The 25787-nt window shown below is 41.3% G+C and overlaps 1 protein-coding gene across 1 annotated transcript in view; it reads right to left on the minus strand.

Moving 5' to 3' along the window:
• LOC132816070 (receptor activity-modifying protein 3-like) overlaps window positions 1-7276 on the minus strand; it is a 49129-nt gene extending 41853 nt beyond the window's left edge. Inside the window, exons 1-3 of the mRNA XM_060825499.1 lie at window positions 6756-7276; window positions 5139-5168; window positions 3998-4175 (exon numbers count right to left, since the gene is read on the minus strand). Coding sequence (XP_060681482.1) covers window positions 3998-4175; window positions 5139-5168; window positions 6756-6807 — 260 coding nt within the window. The 5' untranslated portion in view covers window positions 6808-7276. The remainder of the gene's footprint in view (window positions 1-3997; window positions 4176-5138; window positions 5169-6755) is intronic.
• Between the last annotated feature and the right edge of the window lie 18511 nt (window positions 7277-25787).

The following is a 25787-nucleotide window of genomic DNA, read 5'->3' on the forward strand; positions in this document are numbered from 1 at the left end:
CATTATTACTGAATTAACCACATTAAACTACCTTTAATTTCTTGATTGATAGTATGCCAACATTAACATGACAATTTGGTGGTATATAAACAACTCCCATCAATGTTTGCTGCACCTTCCGGTTTCCTAGCTCCTAAACATTGATTCTACTCTTGAATGGAACTCAGCAGGTCTGGCAGTACCTGTAGAAAAACAAATTTTAAGTTTTGAATCCAATATGACTCTTCTTTGCAACTGTTTCTACATCTTGATTTTTCATCCTAAGATTCGCTCTTGCAGATGCACTGATCTCATCTCTTATTAGGAACACTATCCAGCCTCCTGTATCTCTTAGCCCATTGCTCCTAACTGTAGATTATTCTTGGATATAGAGTTCTCAATCTCAGTCATCCTGTAGACACATCTCTGGAATGGCAATTAAATCAAATTAAATCAATTTAGCTCAATTTGTATATTCAAATCATCAAACATTTTGTAAATGCTACGCACTTTCAGATACAGGGCATTCAGTAAGTTACTTTGTTCTCCATTCTGATCCCATCTGATGCTTGCTACTGATTTACTAAACTTCAATTTTGGCTTACGACTCTTCTACTTCTTTTTACTAGTTTTACTTTCTTTGAATCTGAGATTTCCTCTTAGATTTTCATCTTCCTGCCAATCTCATTTAAACCCTCTCCAACAACATTACCAAATCCCTCCACAAGGATGTTAGTCTGAATGCTGCCAAAATGCAACCCATCCATCTTTAGATGTCACCTGCCCCAGAATTGGATCCAATGCCTCAAGAAAATGTTGCCCTTTCTGCTTTGACAGTTTTTTTGAGCTACACACTCAATCACTAATTTTCCCATTTCAATCCTCTCAGCTCTCCAGGTCCATCAGCATGTGGGCACGAAATACTTTAGTAAGTGAGAAGGTGAGGATGACAGTGAAACCCCATACAATCATCAATAAACATTCCACTTCTGGCACAAAACAGAACATGCTGGAAAAACTCAACAGCATGTGTGGAGAGAAAGTAAAGTTAATGCTTTGGGTCCAGTGACCTTCTTCAGAACAGATTGAAGAAGAGTCACTGGACCCAACACAACTGGTCTTTCTTTCCACAGATGCCACTATTTCTGCTGAGTTTCTCCAGCAATTTCTTTTTGGTTTCTGATTTCCAGCATACACAGCATTTTTTTCTTTAGTTTTCCACTCTGGTTTTATGTTGCAAAGAAAGTCATTTACAAAGCAGCTGAGGACTGTTGGATGCAGGACATTTCCCTGAGGAACTCCTGCAATGATATTCTGAGGCTAAGATGATTGTCCTCCTTCTTGTTTTGTGATGGGTATAACTTCAACCAGTAAAGAGTCTTCTCCTCAATTATCATGACTTCTCACTGTTGCCTTTTCATGCTAAATTAAGGGAATATGGCGGCATAATGGTAATGTCATTGGATTAGTAATACAGAGTTCCAGGCTAATGTTTTGGGGACACAGGTTCAAATTTCATCATGTTAATTTAGATGCACTATAGCTTTGGAAATAAAAAGAAAATAGCCTAATGATAACCATGTACTCACTGTCTATTGTCATAAAAATCTGATTTTAATTTTCTTTTATTATTAGAATTATTAAATATGACATAAATGTCTTTTCTGGATAGAAACCTGCCATCTTTACCTGGTCTGGCCATATATAAGAGTCCAGGCCAATATGGTTACTCCTAACTGCCCTCTGGACAATTAGAGCAACAAATTCTGGCCTAGGCAGTGGTTCCAACTAAAAAAAAGTAAACTTTTTCCTTAATGTAAAGGACAGTCACATTCGCCTGAATTTGTAACATTTGGTTACAGATTTAGATTCAGAACCCATGATATAATTGCAAAAACTGCATTCAAAAAATATGCAATTTGAGGGCTACAACTAGAAAAATGACGGCTAGAGCTACTGAAGATGAACGACAATCCTATAAGTAAGAATATCAGCAACATAACTAGGTAAGGTCTTTGAATCATATAAGGCTTTTGAATCTGACAGCAGCCTATAATATGCAATATAAATTATGAAATACACTGAGAACCGAATAAACATGGAACATGTTTTTTTCCAACAATCCTTAAAATAGTGAGATACTATCTTGGCCTGTACATACATCTGTTCCACAAGTAGAACACAGTGTAACTTCTACTGATGTCATAATGATTGGTTACTCTTATTTCAATAGTTGTACTTAGATTAGATAATTTTGCAGGAATAAGAGCAGTGGATCACATCACAAACAGAAAAATGCAGAATCGCCCAAGAATTTGTGAAAAGAGTAAAAAAAAACCCTAAATGGTGTGATCAACTATTAATGTACCAGCAAAGGGGTAGGAACAAATTTTGATGATAAAAGTAATGACACTGCCACTCTATTATATTTTTTGCATTCTTTATAGCACTTTCAATATAAAGATGCTTCAAGTTGCTTCACATAAACATGATGTAGAGCAATACAATTGATTAGTCTGTTCTCACCATTATATTTCAATAAATATTCTGTGCAAAACCATCCTACTTAATGAAAGAAGAAGCTAATAAATCCTCTTAATGAGGCAAGATATCAAACTGCATCCCTGTGGTACAATTTATATTTGGTTATATCCATTGCTAAGAGGGATCCTTGCCTATCTAATATACTCAAACTAACAAATTAATAAAAAGTTCAGAATATCAGAACAAAATCACAAAACCTTCAATAAAAATTCAGATTGCATTCTACAGAGCCATCTAACATTCTTGATTCTTGTTGCACTCTCCTTCATACTTCATGAATACCCATCTGTTAAAGTAAATCCTTATAGATATTGTTAATTAACTTGCTCAGATATGCTATGCACCACTAGAGCAGATGGGACTTAGAATTGGACCTCCTGGTTCAGAGCTAAGGTACACCACCACTGCATTGCAACAGCTCTGGTTAATCCATATATTTGCTGTTCAATAGAACAGCTCCAAATACATTTTCGGATAAGAACTACTATTGCCCTGCTTGAGGGACACTTCCACTCTAAAAGGTTGCGGTTACATGTGATGGTTTCCAAAAGAATCTGATTTTTTCATAGATGCAGAGGTTAGTCATGTAAAATAGCACAATATCAGCAGATCACAACATCCTGTGCTTGCACATGCAGTATAAATTATGTGAAGGTCTAAGTTTGCTCCTTGGTGTGTCATCAAATGATGAGACTAATGTGAAGAGGAGATCGAAGATAGTATCTCAATGGAAAGGAAAAAATGGAGAGACTAAAGGCTATTGGTATGCATAGTAGATACAAGCTGTGAAGACAGAATATGCATATAACAGTGTAATGTAATATGTAACTTTGACAATTCTCTATTCCTGAGATGCTGCCTGGCCTGCTGTGCTTTGACCAGCAACACATTTGCAGCTGTGATCTCCAGCATCTGCAGACCTCATTTTTTACTGGAAACTATAACAATAGAGTCAATCAGCAATCAGAGTACAACATTTCTGCTATTATTGAAGATTATATCCATTTAGGTGTTAAACCATAACCAGACAAGCATATGATTGCACCCTCTAAAGGCATCTTATTTCACTAATCATTACTGAATCCTATGCTATACCAAAATCAAATAAGACTTTCAGATTTATGGTTAATATATGACTAGCGGTCAAAAGTCAATGGATAATTTCCTACATTCTAAATGACAGAATTGTCTCCTCTATGCATGGTTACAATCTATGTTTTCAGAAACGATCCACACAATGTAGGCAAACATCCTCTCTGTCAACATCTTTACTAGAACTTGATTCATCCAGAATAGTGATGGAACACAATCACATTCTGAAATTGTAGATTAATTAGAAAGCTTTAGATAACTACAAATTTTAAATAGAGTATAGAAACACAACTCGCAACAATTTTTCTTACTTGTTTATTTACTTTGTATCTGACCTTATGAACTTGACTATAACAAATCAGGCATGCATAAAATATCTTACCCAGCAATGAGTGTGAAGTTGCACCAGTCACTGGAATTCATTGTGTTTAGTTGGCTTGCAAAATCATACCCACACCAGTGCACTATTTCCAGCATAAGAGTCTCATTACAGATTTGTTTTGCTTCCCTCTCTGTCTGGTTTGGTTCTGACTGATTATGCAGGTTTGTATTGTTCTTTGCTGGAAATGTGAATAAGAACATTAATTTACTACATATATATTTTTAAAATCTGAATTCTTTTCAAATAAGCAAACTTTTTTTTGCTTGACACTACCATCCTATTTCACAATTTTCAAATGTACAATTACTACAAATTATCTATCTGGCAATACAAATACTACAAATTCATCACTATAAAATTAAACCATTTTAGGTTTACTTTCCTTTAAATTTCAGTTAGATACACCAAGGACATTGTAATGATGCTTAATAAGTAACATTACATTTTAAAAACTTTGCTTTCCATTTTGAAACATAGTTGCACTGCTAATACCATCTTCTTCTCCATGGGAATTAAGGATGAACAATAAACGTCTAAACAATGCCACTCACATTCCATGAACAAATAAGAAAAAAATGAATAATTCATAATTTGCAAATATCTAATTGAAGGCACAAACATCTCAAAGGAAACATTTAGTCATTCTTAACGGTTTGCATCTGGATAGTTACCTCAGTTCTGCACTATCTGAACAAAACGCTATATTTTGCTCTGTGTCAAAAGTCATTAAAACTATTTTACTGCACAATCAGGGTTGGGCTTTCTAGTTAACTTTACAAATAGAGGAACAGATGCCTCTGGACATGAGTTTAAAGCCATTGTGTGGGTGGTGGAATCTTCTTATCTAGACGTTAAGTCACAACTTTCTAACTTTCAGTCTTGACCTTGAACTGCTAAGACAATTCTTGTTAATAGGCTTAGATTGGGCTATTGCATATGTTATATCAAGATTTTACATAAGAAATATACACATACTAAATAAATAGTATTGATGTATATGCTGTTTAACACTAAGTTATACACAATAACCAGACACCAGCACTGAATCAAACAGGATGAGCAAAGTATGATGAAAATAAAAAAAAGACACTGTCCACCAGATGTGGACAAGTTCAATATCAATCCACTGAGCTTCTCTTACCTGACAGGCTAGATGTCAGCAAACTATTCCCTAGAAAATATAGAAAAATTGAAAAGATCACATATCACATATATATTACCAATATTGATTTGCCTTTTCTAAAATAAATAAATCAGTTAAAAAGAAGAATAGATTACTCAGTCCGATTCCAATTGAAACATACATAATAATTAAGGTAGGATGTTGAAGAAATCAGATGCTCATTTCTTTAACTATGAGTCCCTCCTTTCAGACTAAAAGCCTGTAACTACTGGAGTGCCACAAGGATTGGTGCTGGGTCCACTGCTTTTCATCATTTATATAAATGATTTGGATGTGAACATAGGAGGTACAGTCAGTAAGTTTGCAGATGACGCCAAAATTGGAGGTGTTGTGGACAGTGAAGGTTACTTTAGAGTACAATGGCATCTTGATCAGGTAGGCCAATAGGCCGAGGAGTGGAACATGGAGTTTAATTTAGATAAATGTGAGGTGCTGCATTTTGGAAAGGCAAATCAGGGCAGGATTTCTACGCTTGATGATAAGGTCCTGGGAGTATTGCTGAACAAAGAGACCTTGGAGTGTAGGTTCATATTTCATTGAAAGTGGAGTCGCAGGTACCTTGGATAGTGAAGATGATGTTTGGTATGCTTTCCTTTACTGGTCAGAGCATTGAATATAAGAGTTGGGAGGTCATGTTGTGACTGTACAGAATATTGGTTAGACCACTTACAGAATATTGCATGCAGTTCTGGTCTCCCTCCTCTCGTAAAGATGTTGTGAAACTTCAAAGGGTTCAGAAAAGATTTACAAGGATATTGCCAGGATTGGAGTGTTTCAGCTATAGGGAGAGGCTGAGGGGTGACCTTATTGAGGTTTATAACATCATGAGGGGCATGGATAGGCATGGGCTTTTGCCTGGGGTTGGGGAGTCCAGAATTAAAAGGCAGAGGGGAAAATTTTAAAAGGCACCTGAGGGGCAGCTTTTTTGCACAGAGGATGGTGCATGTATGGAATGAGCTGCCAGAGGAAGTCGTGGAGGCTGGTACAATTACAACATTTAAAAGGCATCTGAATGAGTATATGAATAGGAAGGGTTTAGAGGGATATGAGCCCGGTGCTGGCAGGTGGTTAGGATATCTGGTTGGCATGGATGAGTCGGACCGAAGGGTCTGTTTCCGTGCTGTACATCCCGATAACTAAACAGTCATCATGCTCATCGCCACGATCCCAGGGCAAGGAGAATTTTTTTTATTATTTAGAGGAGACGCGCAGAAAAACGAAGCCGGAAAAGTTGCAAATGAAATTAAACTAAGACGGGCTGAGGAAAAAAATCATGAGCGAAGAAAGGTAAACATGGATAAACATGACTTGAAAAGATAAAGTCTGTCCCTAAAAAAGTTAGGGACATTAATCAAGCGGTTAACCTTAGTTTAATTCAGAAAATATAAAAGGAATGACGCACGCATGTCGAGAGCGCTACATAAAATTTTAGTATGTGCTCCACGCTGTGGTCGGAGTGAGGTTCTGGGTATGGTAATAGTTGACCGGAGGTACCTCAATAAATCTGAGTGATTTGCGGGAGTGCGCTCGCAGGAGGTTGGAAATGTCAGGTCACTGTGTCAATTCGCCACTTACCCCAAACAGCGAGAGCCAAGAGCTGAACAAGAAGCAAGGCATCTTTCTCCATCACGATGCCTCTGCTCCAGCAGAGAGCTGCATTGAAAGCTGCAGCCGGGAGCTGGGGCTTGGGGACGGGGGTTCCAGCGGTCACTGGTCCCCGCAGCTCGCTGAGGGACGGATCGCGGACAGCTCCGGCCAACCTGCCGCTCGCCGGCTTCAGGCTGGTTTCCAGTCTCTCTGCCGGGAGGGATGGTGAGCTGCTGTCCCCCGCTCTGACAGGCGTCCGGAGGAAAGGAGCGGACTCCGAACAGGCGACCCCCTACGATGTCTGAGCTTCCTTCCCCTCCGCGCTTCTCTCTTCTCCAATCGATCGGGCTGCCTCGGGATCACATGGGCGTCAAAATAAGCAGCGGTGCAACCCTTTCATTCTCTCACACACACTCACATTCACACTCAGTCTGCGCCCTACTAATCCTTCAGCACCGCTACCGTGTTCTGATATGGGAATTAAAGTTCACAGAATGCTACAAGGAACAGTTCCCATCAACTGGAACAATATATTTACCATAAAAAACAGAATCGTTCCTACATGAGGAAGCAACCGCGAACGGTATAGCGGATGGTAATAGAAAGGAAGTTGCTCCTATTTTGTTCAGGCAAAATCCCAGGTTCTTTTCGATTTAAGCTGGTGTTTGTTGGCTGGGATGTCCATACTGAGTACACAGCAGCAATGATTGTTCTGAGGTTTTGGCCAAATGAATAAGTTAATAATCCGGCCCGCATCTTTCCAAACTGGATCAAGTTGCGAAAGTCTTCAAGAGCAGACGCAATCTGCTGACCACATCCTGGGCAGAATTTGGTGTCAAACTTGAATGCTGAGCAAAAAAAAAGCTCAACATTGTTAACGTAAACCTGTTTCTTTACCAGTGACAACTTGAAAGCAATGTTTTTGATAGGGTTAGGGTTTCACTGTATGTTATGGTGAGACAAAACAAACCATCACCATTTGAAATTAGAAACACTACACTGTGCCACAAGGGGCAACTTGGAAACAAGAGGTGTGATTTCAGTCCATTTAACGTGGCAGCAGTTAAGACAGTTGGCAGTCATTCTTTCTAAATACGGATCATTTTCCTTAATATTTAGGATCCCTACATTTTGGAAACAGGCAGCTCGGCCCAATAAGTCCACTTGGACTATCCAAACAGTATACCACCCAAACCCATTCATTTATATTTGCCCCTGACTAATGCACCTAACCTACATACCCCTGAACACTGTGCAATTTAGCATGGCCAATTCATCCAACTTGCAAATCTTTGGAATGTGGAAGGAAATCAGTGCACCTGGAAGAAACCCACACAGAGACAGAGAGAATGTGCAAATTCCAACTTTGTGTACCCGTAACCAAAACATATTTTATTGATCTATTCCTGAGCCTTGTTCTAGAGTCAGTTTAGTTTCTTAAGGCTTAGAAAATACCTTCCAAAGAATATTAGAAAAACAGGATATAGGTAAGACCTCGTCTCCAATACTCCAAATTTTGTCCAAAGTCCATCTAAGTTTGCTGATGACAGCACTACTGTGGTATAGATATCAAACAATGATGAAACAGAATACAGGAACAACATAAAGTGTTTGGTGGCATGGTGTAAAGATAACAAGCCCTCCCTCAAATGTCAGCAAAACTAAAGAGCTGATCATTGACTTCAGGAAGCAAGGGCAGGGCACGTCAGTTTCTATATCAATGGAGCTGAGAGAGTCAAGTTCCTAAGAGTGACAATCACGAACAATCTGTCCTGGATTACCCACATTGATGTGACAGTCAAGAAGGCACAACAACACATTTTCCTCAGAAGGCTAAGGAAATATGACATGTCCATAAGGACTCTCACCAACTTTTGCAGATGCACCACATTCTATCTGGATGCATCATGGCTTGGCACAGTAAGTGTTCTGCCCAGGACCATAAGACACTACTGAGAGTGGTGAACACAGCCCAGCACATCATGCAAGCCAACCTTCAATTGATTGACTCCTTCTATACATTTCGCTGCCTCAGAAAGGCACACAACATCATCAAAAACCCCTTCTATCCTGGTTATAATCTCTTCCAATCTCTTTGGCCAGGCAGAAAATAAAAAATATTAAACTCATAGGTTCAAGAACAGCTTCTTCCCTGCTGTTATTAGACTTCTGAATGGCTCTTTCAAATTTTTAATCTAATGCTGATCTTGCTTTTTTTGTGCACCTTCTTTGCAGCTGAAATTTGTATTGCTCACTCTGTTCTATCAACCTATGCACCTTGTATGGTATGATCTGCCTGTCTTGCAAACAAAACAAAACTTTTCATTGTACCTAGGTATAAATGACAACAATAAATCAAATCAAATCAAATACTATATGCAGTTTTGGTCTGTTATTTAAGGAAGGATGAAAATGCATTTAAAGCAGTTCAAAGGAAGTTTACTCGATTGGTACCAGAAATGAATGAGTTGTCTTACGAGGACAGGTCGGACAGGCTGGCCATGTTTTCACTGGAGTTTAGAAAATGAGGGGTGATTTGATTCAAGTGTATAAAATCTTGTATGGTCTTGACAAAGGAGTTGTGATCTCTTGTGGCTTAGTTCATAACTAGAAGGAACTGTTGTGAAATTTGTGGTAAAACTTTTAGAACAAAGTTGAGGGGACTTTCTTTTCTCAGAGGGTTGTGTAACTTTGGAACTCTGCCTCAAAAGGCAGTGGTAGAGAGATCACTGAATATTTACAAGTTAGAGGTAGATAAATTCTTGTTGGCAATAAAATAAATGCCTATTAGGGTAGACAGGAATGTGGCATTTGTAATATAAAGAGATAAATATGATCTCAGTATATGACCTACTTCTGCTCAAAGTTTGTGAGGCGATTTGTAGCTCGGGTGCTCGTTGTTGTGGTTCTGTTCGCCGAGCTGGGAATTTGTGTTACAGACGTTTCGTCCTCTGTCTAGGTGACATCCTCGGTGCTTGGGAGCCTCCTGTGAAGTGCTTCTGTGATGTTTCTTCTGGCATTTATAGTGGTTTGTCTCTACCGCTTCCGGTTGTCAGTTCCAGCTGTCCGTTGCAGTGGTTGGTATATTGGGTCCAGGTCGATGTGCTTATTGATTGAATCTGTGGATGAGTGCCATGCCTCTAGGAATTCACTAGAGAGGAAGAAAAGAACAACCAATTCCCATTCCTAGACGTGATGGTACAGAGAACACCAAACGGAGAATTTACCACAAAGGTATACAGGAAAGCCACACACACAGACCAAGTCCTGAACTACGAAAGCAACCACCCCAACACACACAAAAGGAGTTGCATCAAGACACTGTTCAAAAGGGCTACAACACACTGCAGTACACCAGAACTGCAAAAAGAGGAAGAAGAACACCTATACAATGTATTCGCCAAAAACGGATACCCACGCAATTTCATCAACAGATGCCTAAGGGAAAGACAACAGAACGAAGACATGCCGCAACCATAAGACCATAAGACACAGGAGTGGAAGTAAGGCCATTCGGCCCATCGAGTCCACTCCACCATAAAATCATGGCTGATGGGCATTTCAACTCCACATACCAGCATTCTCTCCGTAGCCCTTTATTCCTTGTGACATCAAGAATTTATCAATCATCAAGACATTTAGCATCCCGGCCTCCACTGCACTCTGCGGCAATGAATTCCACAGGCCCACCACTCTCTGGCTGAAGAAATGTCTCTGCATTTCTGTTCTGAATTGACCCCCTCTAATTCTAAGACTGTGTCCATGGGTCCTAGTCTCCTCACCTAACGGAAACAATTTCCTAGCGTCAACCCTTTCCAAGCCATGTATTATCATGTAAGTTTCTATTAAATCTCCCCTTAATCTTCTAAACTCCAATGAATACAATCCCAGGATCCTCAGCCGTTCCTCGTATACCATTCCAGGGATCATCCATGTAAATCTCCGCTGGACACGCTTCAGTGCCAGTGTGTCCTTCCTGAGGTGTGGGGACCAAAACTGGACACAGTACTCCAAATGGGGCCTAACCAGAGCTTTATAAAGTCTCAGTAGCACAACGATGCTTTTATATTCCAACCCTCTTGAGATAAATGACAACATGCATTCGCTTTCTTAATCACGGATTCAACCTGCATGTTTACCTGCATGCAACCCAAAGGACTAGCCACACCACCATACATCAAGAGCATTTCCGAACTGACAGCCAGACTACTGCGACCACTAGGACTCATAACAACATACAAACCAACAGACACTTTCAGAGCTGAAAATGTGTTGCTGGAAAGGCGCAGCTGGTCAGGCAGCATCCAAGGAGCAGGAGAATCAACGTTTCGGGCATGAGCCCTTCTTCAGGAATGAGGAGAGTGTGCCAAGCAGACTTAGATAAAAGGTAGGGAGGAGGGACTTGGGGGAGGGGTATTGGAAATGCGATAGGTGGAAGGAGGTTAAGGTTAAGGTGATAGGCCAGAGTGGGGGTGGGGGCGGAGAGGTCAGGAAGAAGATTGCAGGTTAGGAAGGTGGTGCTGAGTTCGAGGGTTGGGACTGAGACAAGGTGGGCGGAGGGGAAATGAGGAGCCTGGAGAAATCTGAGTTCATCCCTTGTGATTGGAAGGTTCCTAGGCAGAAGATGAGGCACTCTTCCTCCAGCCATCGTGTTGCTATGGTCTGGCGATGGAGGAGTCCAAGGATCCTTGGTGGAGTGGGAGGGGGTGTTGAAGTGTTGAGCCACGGGGTGGTTGGGTTGGTTGGTCCGGGTGTCCCAGAGGTGTTCTCTGAAACATACCACAAGTAGGCGGCCTGTCTCCCCAATACAGAGGAGGTCACATCGGGTGCAGAGGATGCAGTAAATGATGTGTGCGGAGGTGCAGGTGAATTTGTGGTGGATACGGAAGGATCCCTTGGGGCCTTGGAGGAAGTAAGGAGGGAGGTGGGGCGCAAGTTTTGTATTTCTTGCGGTTGCAGGGGAAGGTGCCGGGAGTGGAGGTTGGGTTAGTGGGGGGTGTAGACCTGACAAGGGAGGCATGAAGGGAGTGGTCTTTTCGAAACGCTGATCGGGGAGGGGAGGGAAATATATCCCTAGTGGTGGGGTCCGTTTGGAGGTGGCGGAAATGACGACGGATGATGTGATGTATATGGAGGTTGGTGGGGTGGTAGGTGAGGCCCAGTGGGGTTCTGTCCTGGTGGCGATTGGAGGGGCGGGGATCAAGGGCAGAGGAGCGGGAAGTGGAGGAGATGTGGTGGAGAGCATTGTCGATCACGTCTGAGGGGAAATTGCGGTCTTTGAAGAAGGAGGCCATCTGGGTTGTTCGCTATTGGAACTGGTCCTCCTGGAAGCAGATGCGGCGGAGACGAAGGAATTGGGAATATGGGATGGCATTTTTACAGGGGGCAGGGTAGGAGGAGGTGTAATCTAGGTAGCTGTGGGAGTCGCTCAGTTTATAGTAAATGTCCGTTTTGATTTGGTCGCCCGAGATAGAAATAGAGAGGTCTAGGAAGAGGAGGGAGGAGTCTGAGGCAGTCAAGGTAAATTTGAGGTTGGGGTGGAAGGTGTTGGTAAAGTGGATGAACTGTTCAACCTCCTCGTGGGAGCATGAGGCAGCGCCGATACAGTCATCGATGTAGCGGAGGAAAAGGTGGGGAAAGGTGCCAGTGTAGCTGCGGAAGATGGACTGTTCCACATATCCTACGAAGAGGCAGGCATAAGTGGGGCCCATGTGGGTGCTCAAGGCTACTCCTTTGATTTGGAGGAAGTGGGATGATTGGAAAGAGAAGTTGTTCAGAGTGAGGACCAGTTCAGTCAGTTGAAGGAGGGTGTCAGTGGAAGGATGCTGGTTGGTATGGCGGGAAAGGAAGAAGCGGAGGGCTTTGTGTCCTTCGTGATGGGGGATGGAGGTGTACAGGGACTGGATGTCCATGGTGAAGATAAGGCGTTGGGGACCGGTGAAGCGAAAATCATGGAGGAGGTGGAGGGCATGAGTGGTGTCCCAAATGTAGGTGGGGAGTTCTTGGACTAAGGGGGACAGGACCATGTCGAGGTATGCAGAGATGAGTTCAGTGGGGCAGGAGCAGGACACTTTCAGACAACAACTCACCGGAACAAAGGACCCAATACCCAGCATGAGCAAAACCAATGTAGTGTACAAAATCCCATGCAAGGACTGCACAAAACACTACATAGGACAAACAGGAAGATAGCTAACGATCCGCATCCATGAACAGCAACTAGCCACGAAATGACACGACCAGCTATCCTTAGTAGTCACACACACAGATGACAAGCAACATGAGTTCGACTGGGACGACACTACAATTATAGGACAAGCCAAACAGAGAACAGCCAGGGAATTCCTAAAGGCATGGCACTCATCCACAGATTCAATCCATAAGCACATCGACCTGGACCCAAAATACTGACCACTGCAATGGACAACTGGAACTGACAACTGGAAACGGCAGACACAAACCACTATAAATGCCGGAGGAAACATCACAGAAGCGCTTCACAGCAGGCTCCCAAGCACTGAGGATGTCACCTAGACAGGGGACAAAACGTCTGCAACACAAATTCCCAGCTCGGCGAACAGAACCACAACAACCTACTTCTGCTCCTGGTTTATATGTTTGTATCCTGAGTTCTTCCAGCACCACTAATCCATTAACATTATGGATCTTGTGTAAAGCTGTTTAATTGAATTACCAGTAGTCCAATCAGCTCATAGTCATAGAGTCAGAGAGATGTAGTCATAGACACACTTCGGTCCAACCTGTCCATGCCGACCAAGTATCCTAAGTTAATCTAGTCCCACCTGCCAGCAGCCGGCCCATATCCCTCCAAACCTTTCCTATTCATGTACACATCCAAATGTCTCTTAAATGTTGCAATTGTACCAGCCTCCACCACCTCCTCTGGCAGCTCATTCCATACTTGTACCACCCTCTGTGTGAAAAAGCTGCCCCTTGGGTCCGTTTTAAAATTTTCCCCTCTGGCCTCTAGTTCTGGACTCCCCAACCCCAGGCAAAAGCCCATGCCTATCCATGCCCAACACCACCCTCTGTCTTCTACCTTTGAGCCAGTTCTGTATCCAAATGGCTTGTTCTCCATGTATTCCATGAGATCTAACCTTGCTAATCAGTCTTCCATGGGTAACCTTGTAGAACGCCTTACTGAAGTCCATATAAATTATATCTACTGCACTGCCCTCATCAATCTCCTTTGTTACTTCTTCAAAAAACTCAATCAAGCTTGTGAGAAATGATTTCCCACGCACAAAACCATGTTGACTTTTCCTAATCAGTCCTTGACTTTCCAAATACATGTACATCCTGTTCCTCAGGATTCCCTCCAACAACTTGCTCACCACCGATGTCAGGCTCGCTGGTCTATAGTTCCCTGGTTTGTCCTTACCACCCTTCTTAAACAGTGGCACCACATTAACCAACGTCCAGTCTTCTGGCACCTCACCTGTGACTATCGATGATACAAATATCTCAGCAAGAGGCTCTCTAGCTTCCCACAGAGTTCTAGGTTACACCTGATCAGTCCCTGGGGATTTATCCACCTGTACGCATTTCAAAACATCCAGCACTTCCTCCTCTGTAATATGGACATTTTGGAAGGTGTCTCCACCTATTTCCCTACAGTCTATATCTTCCATATCCTTTTCCAGAGTAAATACTGATGCAAAATATTCGTTTAGTATCTCCCCCATTTTCTGCAGCTCCACACAAAGGCTGATCTTTGAGGGGCCCTATTCTCTACCTAGTTACCCTTTTGTCCTTAATATATTTGTAAAAACCCTTTGGATTCTCCTTAATTCTATTTGCCAAAGCTATCTCATGTCCCATTTTGCCCTCCTGATTTCCCTCTTAAGTTTATACTCCCACTTCCTTTACACTCTTCTAAAGATTCACTCGATATATCCCGTCTGTACTTTACATATGCTTCCTTCTTTTTCTTAACCAAACCCTCAATTTCTTTAGTCATCCAGCATTCCCTATAGATACCAGCCTCTCCATTCACCCTAACAGGAATATACTTTCTCTGGATTCTCGTTATCCCATTTCTGAACGCTTCCCATTTTCCAGCCGTCCCTTTACCTGCGAACATCTGCCCCCAATCAGCTTTCGAAAGTTATAGAGTCATAGTCATAGAGATGTATAGCATGGAAACAGACCCTTCAGTCCAACCCGTCCATGCAGACCAGATATCCCAACCCAATTGAGTCCCACCTGCCAGCACCCGGCCCACATCCCTCCAAACCCTTCCTATTCATATACCCATCCAAATGCCTTTAACTTTTATATCTGGTCTATCCTTTTCCATCATCTCCCAGACCATCCATAACCTCATCACCTCAGGGGATCTCCCACCCACCGCTTCCAACCTCATAGTCCCACAACCCCGCACCGCCCGTTACTACTTCCTGCCCAAAATCCACAAACCTGACTTCCCTGGCTGACCCATTGTCTCAGCCTGCTCCTGCCCCACCGAACTCATCTCTGCATACCTCGACACGGTCCTGTCCCCCTTAGTCCAAGAACTCCCCACCTACGTTCGGGACACCACCCACGCCCTCCACCTCCTCCATGATTTTCGCATCCCCGGCCCCCAACGCCTTATCTTCACCATGGACATCCAGTCCCTGTACACCTCCATACTCCATCACGAAGGCCTCAAAGCCCTCCGCTTCTTCCTTTCCCGCCAAACCAACCAGTACCCTTCCACTGACACCCTCCTTCGACTGACTGAACTGGTCCTCACTCTGAACAATCGCAACCAGGACAGAACCCCACTGGTCCTCACCTACCATCCCATCAACCTCCAGATACATTGTATCATCCTCTGTCATTTCCACCACCTCCAAACAGACCCCACCACCAAGGATATATTTCCCTCCCCTTCCCTACCAGCGTTCCAGAAAGACCACTGCCTCCATGACTCCCTCGTCAGGTCCACACGCTCCACCAACCCAACCTCCACTCCCGGCACCTTCTGCTGCAACCGCAAGCAATGCAAAACATGCGCCCACACCTCCCCCCTCACTTCCCTCCAAGGCGCCAAGGGATCCTTCCATATCCATCACAAATTCACCTGCACCTCCACACACATCATTTACTGCATCCGCCGCATCCAATATGGTCACCTATACATTGGGGAGACAGGCTGCCTACTTGTGGAACGTTTCAGAGAACACCTCTGGGACACCCGCACCAACCAACCCAACCGCTCCGTGGCTGAACACTTTAACTCCCCCTCCCACTCCGCTAAAGACATGCAGGTCCTTGGCCTCCTCCATCACCAGACCATGGCAACACGACGCCTGGAAGAAGAGCCTTCCGCTTAGGAACCCTCCAACCACAAGGGATGAATGCAGATTTCTCCACCTTCCTCATTTCCCCTACCCCCACCTTTTCTCAGTCCCAACCCTCTGACTCAGCACCGCCTTCTTGACCTGCAATCTTCTTCCCGACCTCTCCGCCCTCAACCCCTCTCCGGCCTATCACCCTCACCTTAACCTCCTTTCACCTATCGCATTCCAAATGCCCCTCCCCCAGGTCCCTCCTCCCTACCTTTTATCTTAGCCTGCTTGGCACACCCTCCTCATTCCTGAAGAAGGGCTTATACCCAAAATGTCGATTCTCCTGCTCCTTTGATGCTGCCTGACCTGCTGCACTTTTCCAGCAACACATTTTTCAGCTCTGATCTCCAGCATCTGCAGTCCTCACTTTCTCCTTTTATCCTTTACCATCACTATTTTAAATCTAATTGAATTATGGTTGCTGGCCCCAAAGTGCTCCCCCATTGACACCTCAGTCACCTGCCCTGCCTTATTTCCCAAGAGTAGGTCAAGTTTTGTACCTTGTCTAATAGGTACATCCACATACTGAATCAGAAAGTTTTCTTGTACACACTTAACAAATTCCTCTCCATTTAAACTTTTAACACTATGGCAGTCCCAGTCTATGTTTGAAAAGTTAAAATCCTCTATGATAACCACCGTATTATTCTTACAGATAACTGAGATCCCCTTACAAATTTGTTTCTGAATTTCCTTCTGACTATTAGGGGGTCTATAATACAATCCCAATAAGGTGATCATCCATTTCTTATTTCTCAGTTCCACCCAATAACTCCCCTGGATGTATTTCCAGGAATATCCTTTCTCAGCACAGCTGTAATGCTATCCCTTATCAAAAATGCCACTCCCCTTCCTCTCTTGCCTCCCTTTCTATCCTTCTTGTTGCATTTGTATCCGGGAACATTAAGCTGCCAGTCCTGCCCATCCCTGAGCCATGTTTCTGTGATTGCTATGATATCCCAGTCCCATGTTCCTAACCATGCCCTGAGTTCATCTGCCTTCCCTGTTAGCCCCCTTGCATTGAAATAAATGCTGTTGAATTTGTTAGTCCTACCTTGTCCCTGCCTGCCCGAACTGTTTGACTCGCTTCTGTTCTCAACTGTACCCATCTCAGATTGATCTCTTTCCTCACTATCTCCCTGGGTCCCACCCCACCATCTTACTAGTTTAAATCCTCTCGAGCAGCTCTAGCAAATTTCCTTGCCAGTATATTAGTCCCCTTCCAATTTAGGTGCAATCCATCCTTCTTGTACAGGATACGTCTACCCCAAAAGAGATTCCAATGATCCAAAATTGTGAATCCTCCTCCCATACACCAGCTCCTCAGTCATGCATCCATCTGCTCTATCCTCCTATTCCTACCCTCACTAGCTCATAGCACCAGGAGTAATCCAGGTATTACTACTCTCGAGGACCTCCTTTTTAAATTCCTGCCTAATTCTCTGTAATCTCCCTTCAGAATCTCAACCTTTTCCCTTCCTATGTCATTGGTTCCAATGTGGACAATGACCTCTTGCTGGCCCCTCTCTTACCTTTCCTGGAGTTAATCCATCTGTGTGACTGTATCTGAGACTTTCCCCCCTTCCTATAACTGCCATCCATCACACACTGTTGCTGTTGCGAATTACTCGTTGCTTCTAACCGTCTCTCCAACCGATCCATTCGGTCTGATAAGATTAGCAACCAACAGCATTTATGGCAGATGTAATCTGCAGTAACCCTTATACTCTCTTTAAACTCCCACATCTGACAAGAAGTACATATCACTCTACTCAAGGCCATTTTTGCTCCTTCAGAATCTACAGACCCAGAAATTAACACCGTCTTATTCCTCTACAAATACTTCCCCAGGTTAAATTAATAGTTATGGCTTATATTTTAAGTTTAATCAAGAGACATATCTCCCAAAACATACAATCAAGCAAGAATCCACTTGACTCAGTACTGCAGACTTTCGGTAGGCCACACTTAAAACAACAAATAACTTATCTGTGAACATCGCCTAACAGTTCCTCCAAGATCAGTTGTGAATTTCACCATTTGTTTATTTTCCCAGATGCACTCTGATGTCCAGTGATACATGAATTCAAACAGCAAAGACAGTGTCAGTTTCTTTCTCTCTCTCCTGCACTGACCTCACCATGTGCTTCCTTTGTCTGTTCTTCTCCCTTTCATTTAATAGGATGAACTAGTGATCTGCATACATAAATGGAACAAGTTGTTTGAATTGAAAACTGTTCACTGTTTTGAAATATGGAGATAACTTGAAACACATTCCTCTGATTTATACAGAAGAATCCTGATTTAGACATCTTTCCAATGGGCACAAGTTAGAATTCAGTTCCAGAAAGAGCCATGACACAATATTCTGTTACTCTGGCAGCAATTTGAATTAAATTCATCAGGGAATTATTTGTTCTGGGCACATATATATGGCTTGCATTTATTGACTTTCTTAAGTTATAGAATCATGGCAGTGTGGAAGCAGGCCATTCAGCCCACAGCACCCCACCAAAGGGTACTCACCCATTTAAATCCAAATCTATTATTAAAATTTACATCGCACAACCATGGTGGCTTGGTGGTTGGCACTGCTGCCTCACAGCACCAGGGACCCGAGTTCGATTCCAGCCTCGGGTGACAGACTGTGTGGAGCTTGCTCCGCTTTCCACCTACAGTCCAACAATGTACAGATTAAGTGAATTAGCCATGGTAAATAGACACATAGTGTATGTTATTAGTTAGGGGTAAATATAGGGTAGGGGAATGGGGCTGGGTGGGTTACTCTTCAGAGGGTCAGTGTGTACTTGTTGAGCTGAAGGGCCTGTTTCCACAATGTAGGGATTCTAATTCTTTGTGAGGCGGCATGGTGGCTCAGTGGTTAGCACTGCTGCCTCACAGCACTAGGAACCTGGGTTTGATTCCTGCTTCGGGTGGCTGTCTGTGTGGAGTTTGCACATTCTGCCATGTCTGCGTGGGTTTCCTCCCACAATCCATTATGTGCAAGTTGGTGAATTGACCATGCTAAATTGTTCATGGTCAAAGGTATATATAGGATGGGTTACTCTTCGGCAGGGGGGGGGGGGGGTCGGTGTGGACTTATTGGGCCGAAGAGCCTGTTTCCATACTGTAGGGAATCTAATTAAAAAAAACCCACAGTAATAGGATTTGAACTCAACCTGGAGCATTAGCCCAGTCTTTGAATTAGTAGCCCAGTATAATTACCATTGTGTTACCATTCATGCATGCCCAAACATGGGAATTGGAAGAGTATATTGCCACAGTAGAAAGGCTCTTGGAAACTTTACAACTGAGTCACATTGTTTAGGTAATGTGCAGGAAGCTTTACTGCATATTCCTCATGTTTAACAGGCTTGAAAGGCCGTGAAGCGGTACTAGATCCCGTGAAGTAAAAAGAAATCGCCTAAGTTTCGTCACTTTGAAGGATTCAATTTTTAAATCTATGCAGTATGTTAAAACCAAAATATTGCTGAAGCTGAAAATCTGAAGTAAAAACAAAATGTGCTGAAAATGCTTTCTATTTTCTTTCAATTCTAAAGTAGATTCATGTAGGACTCTGTTTCTAGCTAGAGAGATGCTCTTAGAGCTGCATAGTCTTTCCATTAGTTTTTGTTTTCATTTCGAAATGGTTCTGTGTAAGGAGTTATTGTGCATAATTTTCTATTTTATGTGGGAAGGAAATTGTATAACTGGGGACTTCCATCACAGATTACATTACAGAAGAGTGTTAAGGATTTTCTGCATATAATACTATAGTGTAGATTCACTTCTTTTTCTATTTTAAATTTAAAATATATTTTCTTTAAAATTTCAACTTTATTTTGAAATGAGGTAAAAACTGGTGGAACTTTGAAACAAAAGCAGAAAATTGTGAGAAAGAAAATCAGCAAACTTGGCAGTAATTGTGGTAAGAGCCAGATAAGTGTGATAATAAAGGTGACTTTGATGAATAAGGGTGATTCTGATGAAAGATGGACTCTCCCTCTCCACTTAGTGTCAGCCCATCTATCTATTTCTATTTTTATTACAGTTAGTAATTAAATTTTCATTGAATAGAGTAGGCTTTGGTGCAGGATTAGAATACGTTGAAACAAAAACAAAAATTGCTGGAAAAGCTCAGCAGGTCTGGCAGCATCTCTGGAGAGAAATCAGACTTAACTTTTCGGGTCCAGGGATCACTCTTCTGTTCTGAAGAAATGAAGAAGGATCACTGGACCCGAAAAGTTATCTCTGGTTTCTCTGCACAGATGCTGCCAGACTTGCTGAGCTTTTCCAGCAACTTCTGCTTTTGTTTCTAATTTCAGTTTTTATTTCAAATACTTTGAATTATGTCATAATTGTACTGACAGATCAAGAGTTGTCAGATACACAGGGAAAATGTGAGGATGCTGCTTACATTTTTGTAGGTAAGTTCTTGTAGAGATGTTGCATGTTGTTCTCTATGTGTCTAAAGCCTCCATTGGCAGCTATTGAGAGAACCTATTACCAACACCAGGCCACAGCTGTCTGACCTTTATCTTTTGCTTGTGGCTCATAGTTTCATTTTCATTCTGACTCCATAAAAATAGCACAACTATTTATCACATGGTGTCTTGACCAAATATGTTACCAATTCAATGAAGAAGTAGAGCTATAATTTAGTTCTAAAGCTCAGCTGATTGAACCCTGAGAATTAGTGCTTGTTAAAAATTAAAAACAGTAAATTGAGTCCATTTTCCTTGGCTTTGGTCATACATGCGATCTGAATTGTTTAGAAGATTTTTAAGTGAAGGCACCAGATTGTCCAATACCAACACCAGTTAATGCTGAGACGTCCCCTGCTGTGGCACATTGGGACTTGTTGGAAGTCCTGACGCGTCGTCCTGGTACAACAATTGCCCAGGAAGTATAAACTTCTCTTGGGCAGATTTGCTATGGAATTCTATGAAAATGCCTCAAAGTCTTGGTCTGTTGCATGATACTTACCTGACACACATTAGTGTAACCATACCTGACAATCCCCACACATATCCAAGTCAATTACCCACCCATCACATCCATTCACTCTCTCACTCATTCACCTAAAGCACTTAAAATTTTTAAAATCTTACCTGAACATGACAACTGATTAGTAAAAAGGGGGAATATCTTCCCTACTATTCCACTTCCCCTTGGCTTCACTGAAGCTCATAGATTCATAACATTTGCAAAAGAGAAGGAAGCCATTGGACTCATTTAAGTAATATCAAGCTACTGCTTAAATGTTTCAAGTGTTTTGACTGAACGACCTCTCAGATAATGTATTCCAGACTCCCATCACCCTCTGAGTTAAAGAGTTTTGTTCAACTCCCCTATTTGATTTCTCCCTCTTACATTAATATATGCTCCCTGCTTACTGACACCTCTACTAATGGAGAAAGTATCTCTGTAACCATCTTATCTATGGTCCTGATCATCTTATAAACCTCTATCAGGACCCTTTAAACCTTTCCTGCTCCACGGAATACAATCCCAGTCTATCCAAACTCAGATCATAACTCAGCAACATCCTGGTTGAATCTCCTCTGAGTCCTCATCAGTGTAAGCACATCTTTCCAATAATGTAAACAGAACTATAGACAGCACTCCAGTTGTGCCCTAACCAGAACTTTGTATAATTCCAGCATAATGTCCCTGCTATTGCATTCTATGTCTTGGTTACTAAACACAAGTCTTCTATATCTTTATTAACCGGCATACCTCTCTGCATTGCGACCTCAAGAATCAGTGCATATGTACACTAAGGTCCCTCTGATCTTTAGTGCTCTCCAGGGTCTCACCATTTATGATGTAATCCCTTGTTTTGTTAACCTAATCTAAACAAATTACCTTACACTTTTCTTGCCACTTGCCACTGTTCTAAACACCTGACTTGGCATTAATACCAACCTGCAGTTTATGGCTACCCTTCTCACTATTTACAATTTTACCAATTTTTGCATCATCTACTAACGTCTTGATCACATCCCTATAGGAGAAGCATTGTTGATGCAACTGGGACTTGAAGACTCAGCTGCAAGGACAGAAAAATGTTGTAATTGCCTTCACAAACAGCATTGATGCTGATCAGAACATCTGGATCATTTGTGCTACATTAAAATTTAACGCATGTAGTTGGGACGCTCTTATTTACTTTGAAGGTAGTATCTGCAAGCTATTCAGTATAAATCAAATGAAGTGCATTTATGTCCAGTAGTAAGCACAGGGTAGTGAATTTAATCAGGTAGTTCATCAAGAGGATGAGTACATCTAATTTTAGCTCTGTTCTTTTCCCTTCACTGCTTTATGTCTGTGATAAGAGGTGATGGCTATTTTAGTATAGTAATTAACCCATATATTTTAAACAATGTAATGACTGGCCTAAAATTGCGCAGACAGAAATTCATGTGATTACACTTTGGCACATAGGACTAAAAATAGCACAGAGGAAAATATTCCCTTATATTCACAAACCACAAAATCAGAGATTCTCTAACCTTTTTTTTTCAAAATAATGCTTTTTCTCAATAATCAGAGACAACGGGCAATTTTCTGATTAAATGTGCATTCTTTGTGCTTTAAATCTTTATTTCAGCTGTAAGAACTGAACTTATTGTTAAACTGAAGTAAAATAGCTCAGTCTGAGTTGATGCAAAATTGGTGTTAGGTCTGAACTCTGTTTAATAGCTGGGAAAGATTAAATCCCATAAGCAAGCTCAGTAATTTAGTTAAACATATCTGACTACAATTTAAATCTGGCAACAAAAATTAAAGAGCCAAGTGTGTTGCTTGCCCTTTAGTTTGTTCACACCATAGCTAGCGGTCTAGCACTGACCATGCACCAGTTTCTGAATTGATTGGTGAGTAAGCAGATTAATATTTGAACTCTGTCAAAAATAATTTAATTCCAAAACATTCCACTTTGTTTCTGTGCTAAAGTTTTCTGACTGAACAAAGGATAATGAATTAATCGGAATTACTGTAAGAAGTTTACTAAATGTTTCTGATACAGGAACATTATCTAAATTCTAAAATGTTCTATCTTCCTTGCAGCAATGTCATTTCTGAGAATTAGGTTGGCTTCAGAGTCACGAGCAATTACATGAACAGAAACAACCAAGTAAAGGGAACTGATACAGTCAATCACTGTAATGAAAAATGTAAGCGATCAATGGGAAACAAGTTGTTGATCGAGTCACTGACACAGCTACAACCATCACCAGAGCACCACAGGATATCCCATTTCCACATATTTCTACTGCTCAGACAAGAAGGTATCTAAGTTCAATATTATCTGGTAACAATCAATATTCCGGATTCTTCTTAAAGGTGTATACTCAGATAGTTCTAAAGTTTGTCAACTTTCAGAAAAAATGTTTCTTAATGTTAGAGTGCCATCTTGTGATGATTTAGCGCTATGTTTTCAGAAAAACCATTTAAGCCTAATTTTCTAAACTGCAAAAAGAGGTTGAATTTACCCAATTTGTAACTGTTCCAATCTCTGTAGTTCAAGGGTATGCTGAGTCATCTGACATAATCCCCACCTCCTTATTTAATCAGTGTGTGAAAAACTTGTTCAGAGAGCTTGTCTCATGTTCAAGTGTTTACGAAAACAAAATCACAGCAAGGGAATATTTGGAGCTCACAAGCCAAGAGGAAGTTATGGTAAAAATAGATAATTAATTATTTCCAACTGTACAACAGAAGTAACACAGCTACATTTGATACTGAAGACATTGAATGTATCTGGACTAATGGTTGAATTCAATTCATGCTGTCTATAAATAAATGTAATTTTTTCATTGATACGTAAACAGATTTACAGTGAATATGACTCAATAATGGAAATATTCCCATGTTCTGTTAACCCAAGGATTCAAACCAATAGGTTATTTGGATACATGTTCAGAAAGTCAAAATGATTGCCAATTTAATTTAGTGGAGCATGTTTCAAAAAATCAAATGCAACAGAGAGAACTTAGATCACTTTATTTTTGACACAAAGTGAATTTGAAACTTAACATTTATATCCCACATTACTTTTGGGCAGACACATGATTCACCAGCACAGAATCTCATCCCTGTACTTTAAATCCTCCAAACTGAGTTGCTGAAAAATATATGCAGGTAAAGTTTGTTTGGTCAACATGAAATACACACTTACTCCCTGTGAGGTGAATCCCATCAACCCAAGTTCAAAATAAGCCAAGATGACAGACTCAAGGCTTCAAGAAGTCCTGTTGTGAACAGAGATATTGAAGGAGCGAAATCACAGCCTTATTTATCAACACATTGACTTGTAAGTTAAAGATCTATAGTCATCATTGGTGCTCTTACGGTAAAGTACCTACCACTGAGCCAGAGGTTCTGAATTCAAGTCCATCTGCTCAAGAGGTAGATTAAAAATACCTAAAAAGTCACCATCAATAGATCCAACACACCTTATTTTATGGCTGAATCAGATTGGCTGGTTTATTGTCAAAGGATTTCTAAGATATTGCAGTCCAGTATGGCCAATGATATATTGAATTCCCGAATGTTCATCAAAAGGTTGCAGTCATTTTAAAGCTAATGTTTGTTCAGAAAAATTTTCAATTATCCTAAAGAAAATAGTCGGTAGTTTGTCATAAAATATTTATGAAGTTATAGGTGGGCGGTGTTGTTATAAATTGGAGCAAACTACATTTTGGTCCACCTGGTAGAGATTTCAAGAGATGAATAAACAATAGTATGTTTATTGTATTCATGCCAACTATGTACAGGTTACAAAGATACTTCTATCAGTGTTGATGGCCACACAAAAAGGCTTCCACGTGTCTATAGTAACTGTGTCAGTGATTATTATTCACATTTTCTTTTACACATTCATCTTTGTATAGTTACATCTACAGACTACCTCATTTCCCATTCAAAGTCTCCAGCTTCATAGACTTGGTTAGTTTGGTGGCTTTCTAATTCTCTGAAGAACATGTTTTCCCCATATTCATCGTCTGTCTTGTACTCCCTTGTACTACCTGGTTCTTCACTTGGACAGGCTTCCTGAAGGTTTGAGGTTTCCTGTCCCTATCAAATTTCAAATTTAACATCTGCTTCATTCCAATTTGTAACTGATGAGTATCTCTAATTGACTGGAATAACATACAAACCGCTTCATCTCATTGTATCTTCTGTTGTACAAATTACATGGATCTTTATTGATTTCTGACATCCTGAACAACCAACACTTCTCCGCCTTGATTGTGTACCCATACCTTTTAAATTCCCCATAACTTTGGCAAATTCTTAGTATAATATCTTTGATTGTAATTCTTAGCTTGTAGCTTTCTGAATTCTTTGTCTTGGATTCCCTGATAATCTTTGAGTTGTGATATTGAAAATAATTGTTTTGTATTATAGGAAGTTGAATTTTTTAGTTTTATTTAATCAATAATTCAGAAGATGCTAATTTACATTATGGGAGATCAGTAGTTCAATAGTGTTGTTTGGAAATCTTTTTCGAAAGTAACTTGCTATTTCTGATTCTTCATTTACCTTCTCTATCATAAAACATAGAACAATACAATGCAGAACAGGCCATATGGCCCTCGACGTTGCGTCAACAACGAACTAATCTAAGCCCAACCCCCTACACTATCCCATCATTATC

This window comes from Hemiscyllium ocellatum, chromosome 5, assembly GCF_020745735.1.
Source record: "Hemiscyllium ocellatum isolate sHemOce1 chromosome 5, sHemOce1.pat.X.cur, whole genome shotgun sequence".
Taxonomy (NCBI): Eukaryota; Metazoa; Chordata; class Chondrichthyes; order Orectolobiformes; family Hemiscylliidae; genus Hemiscyllium; species Hemiscyllium ocellatum.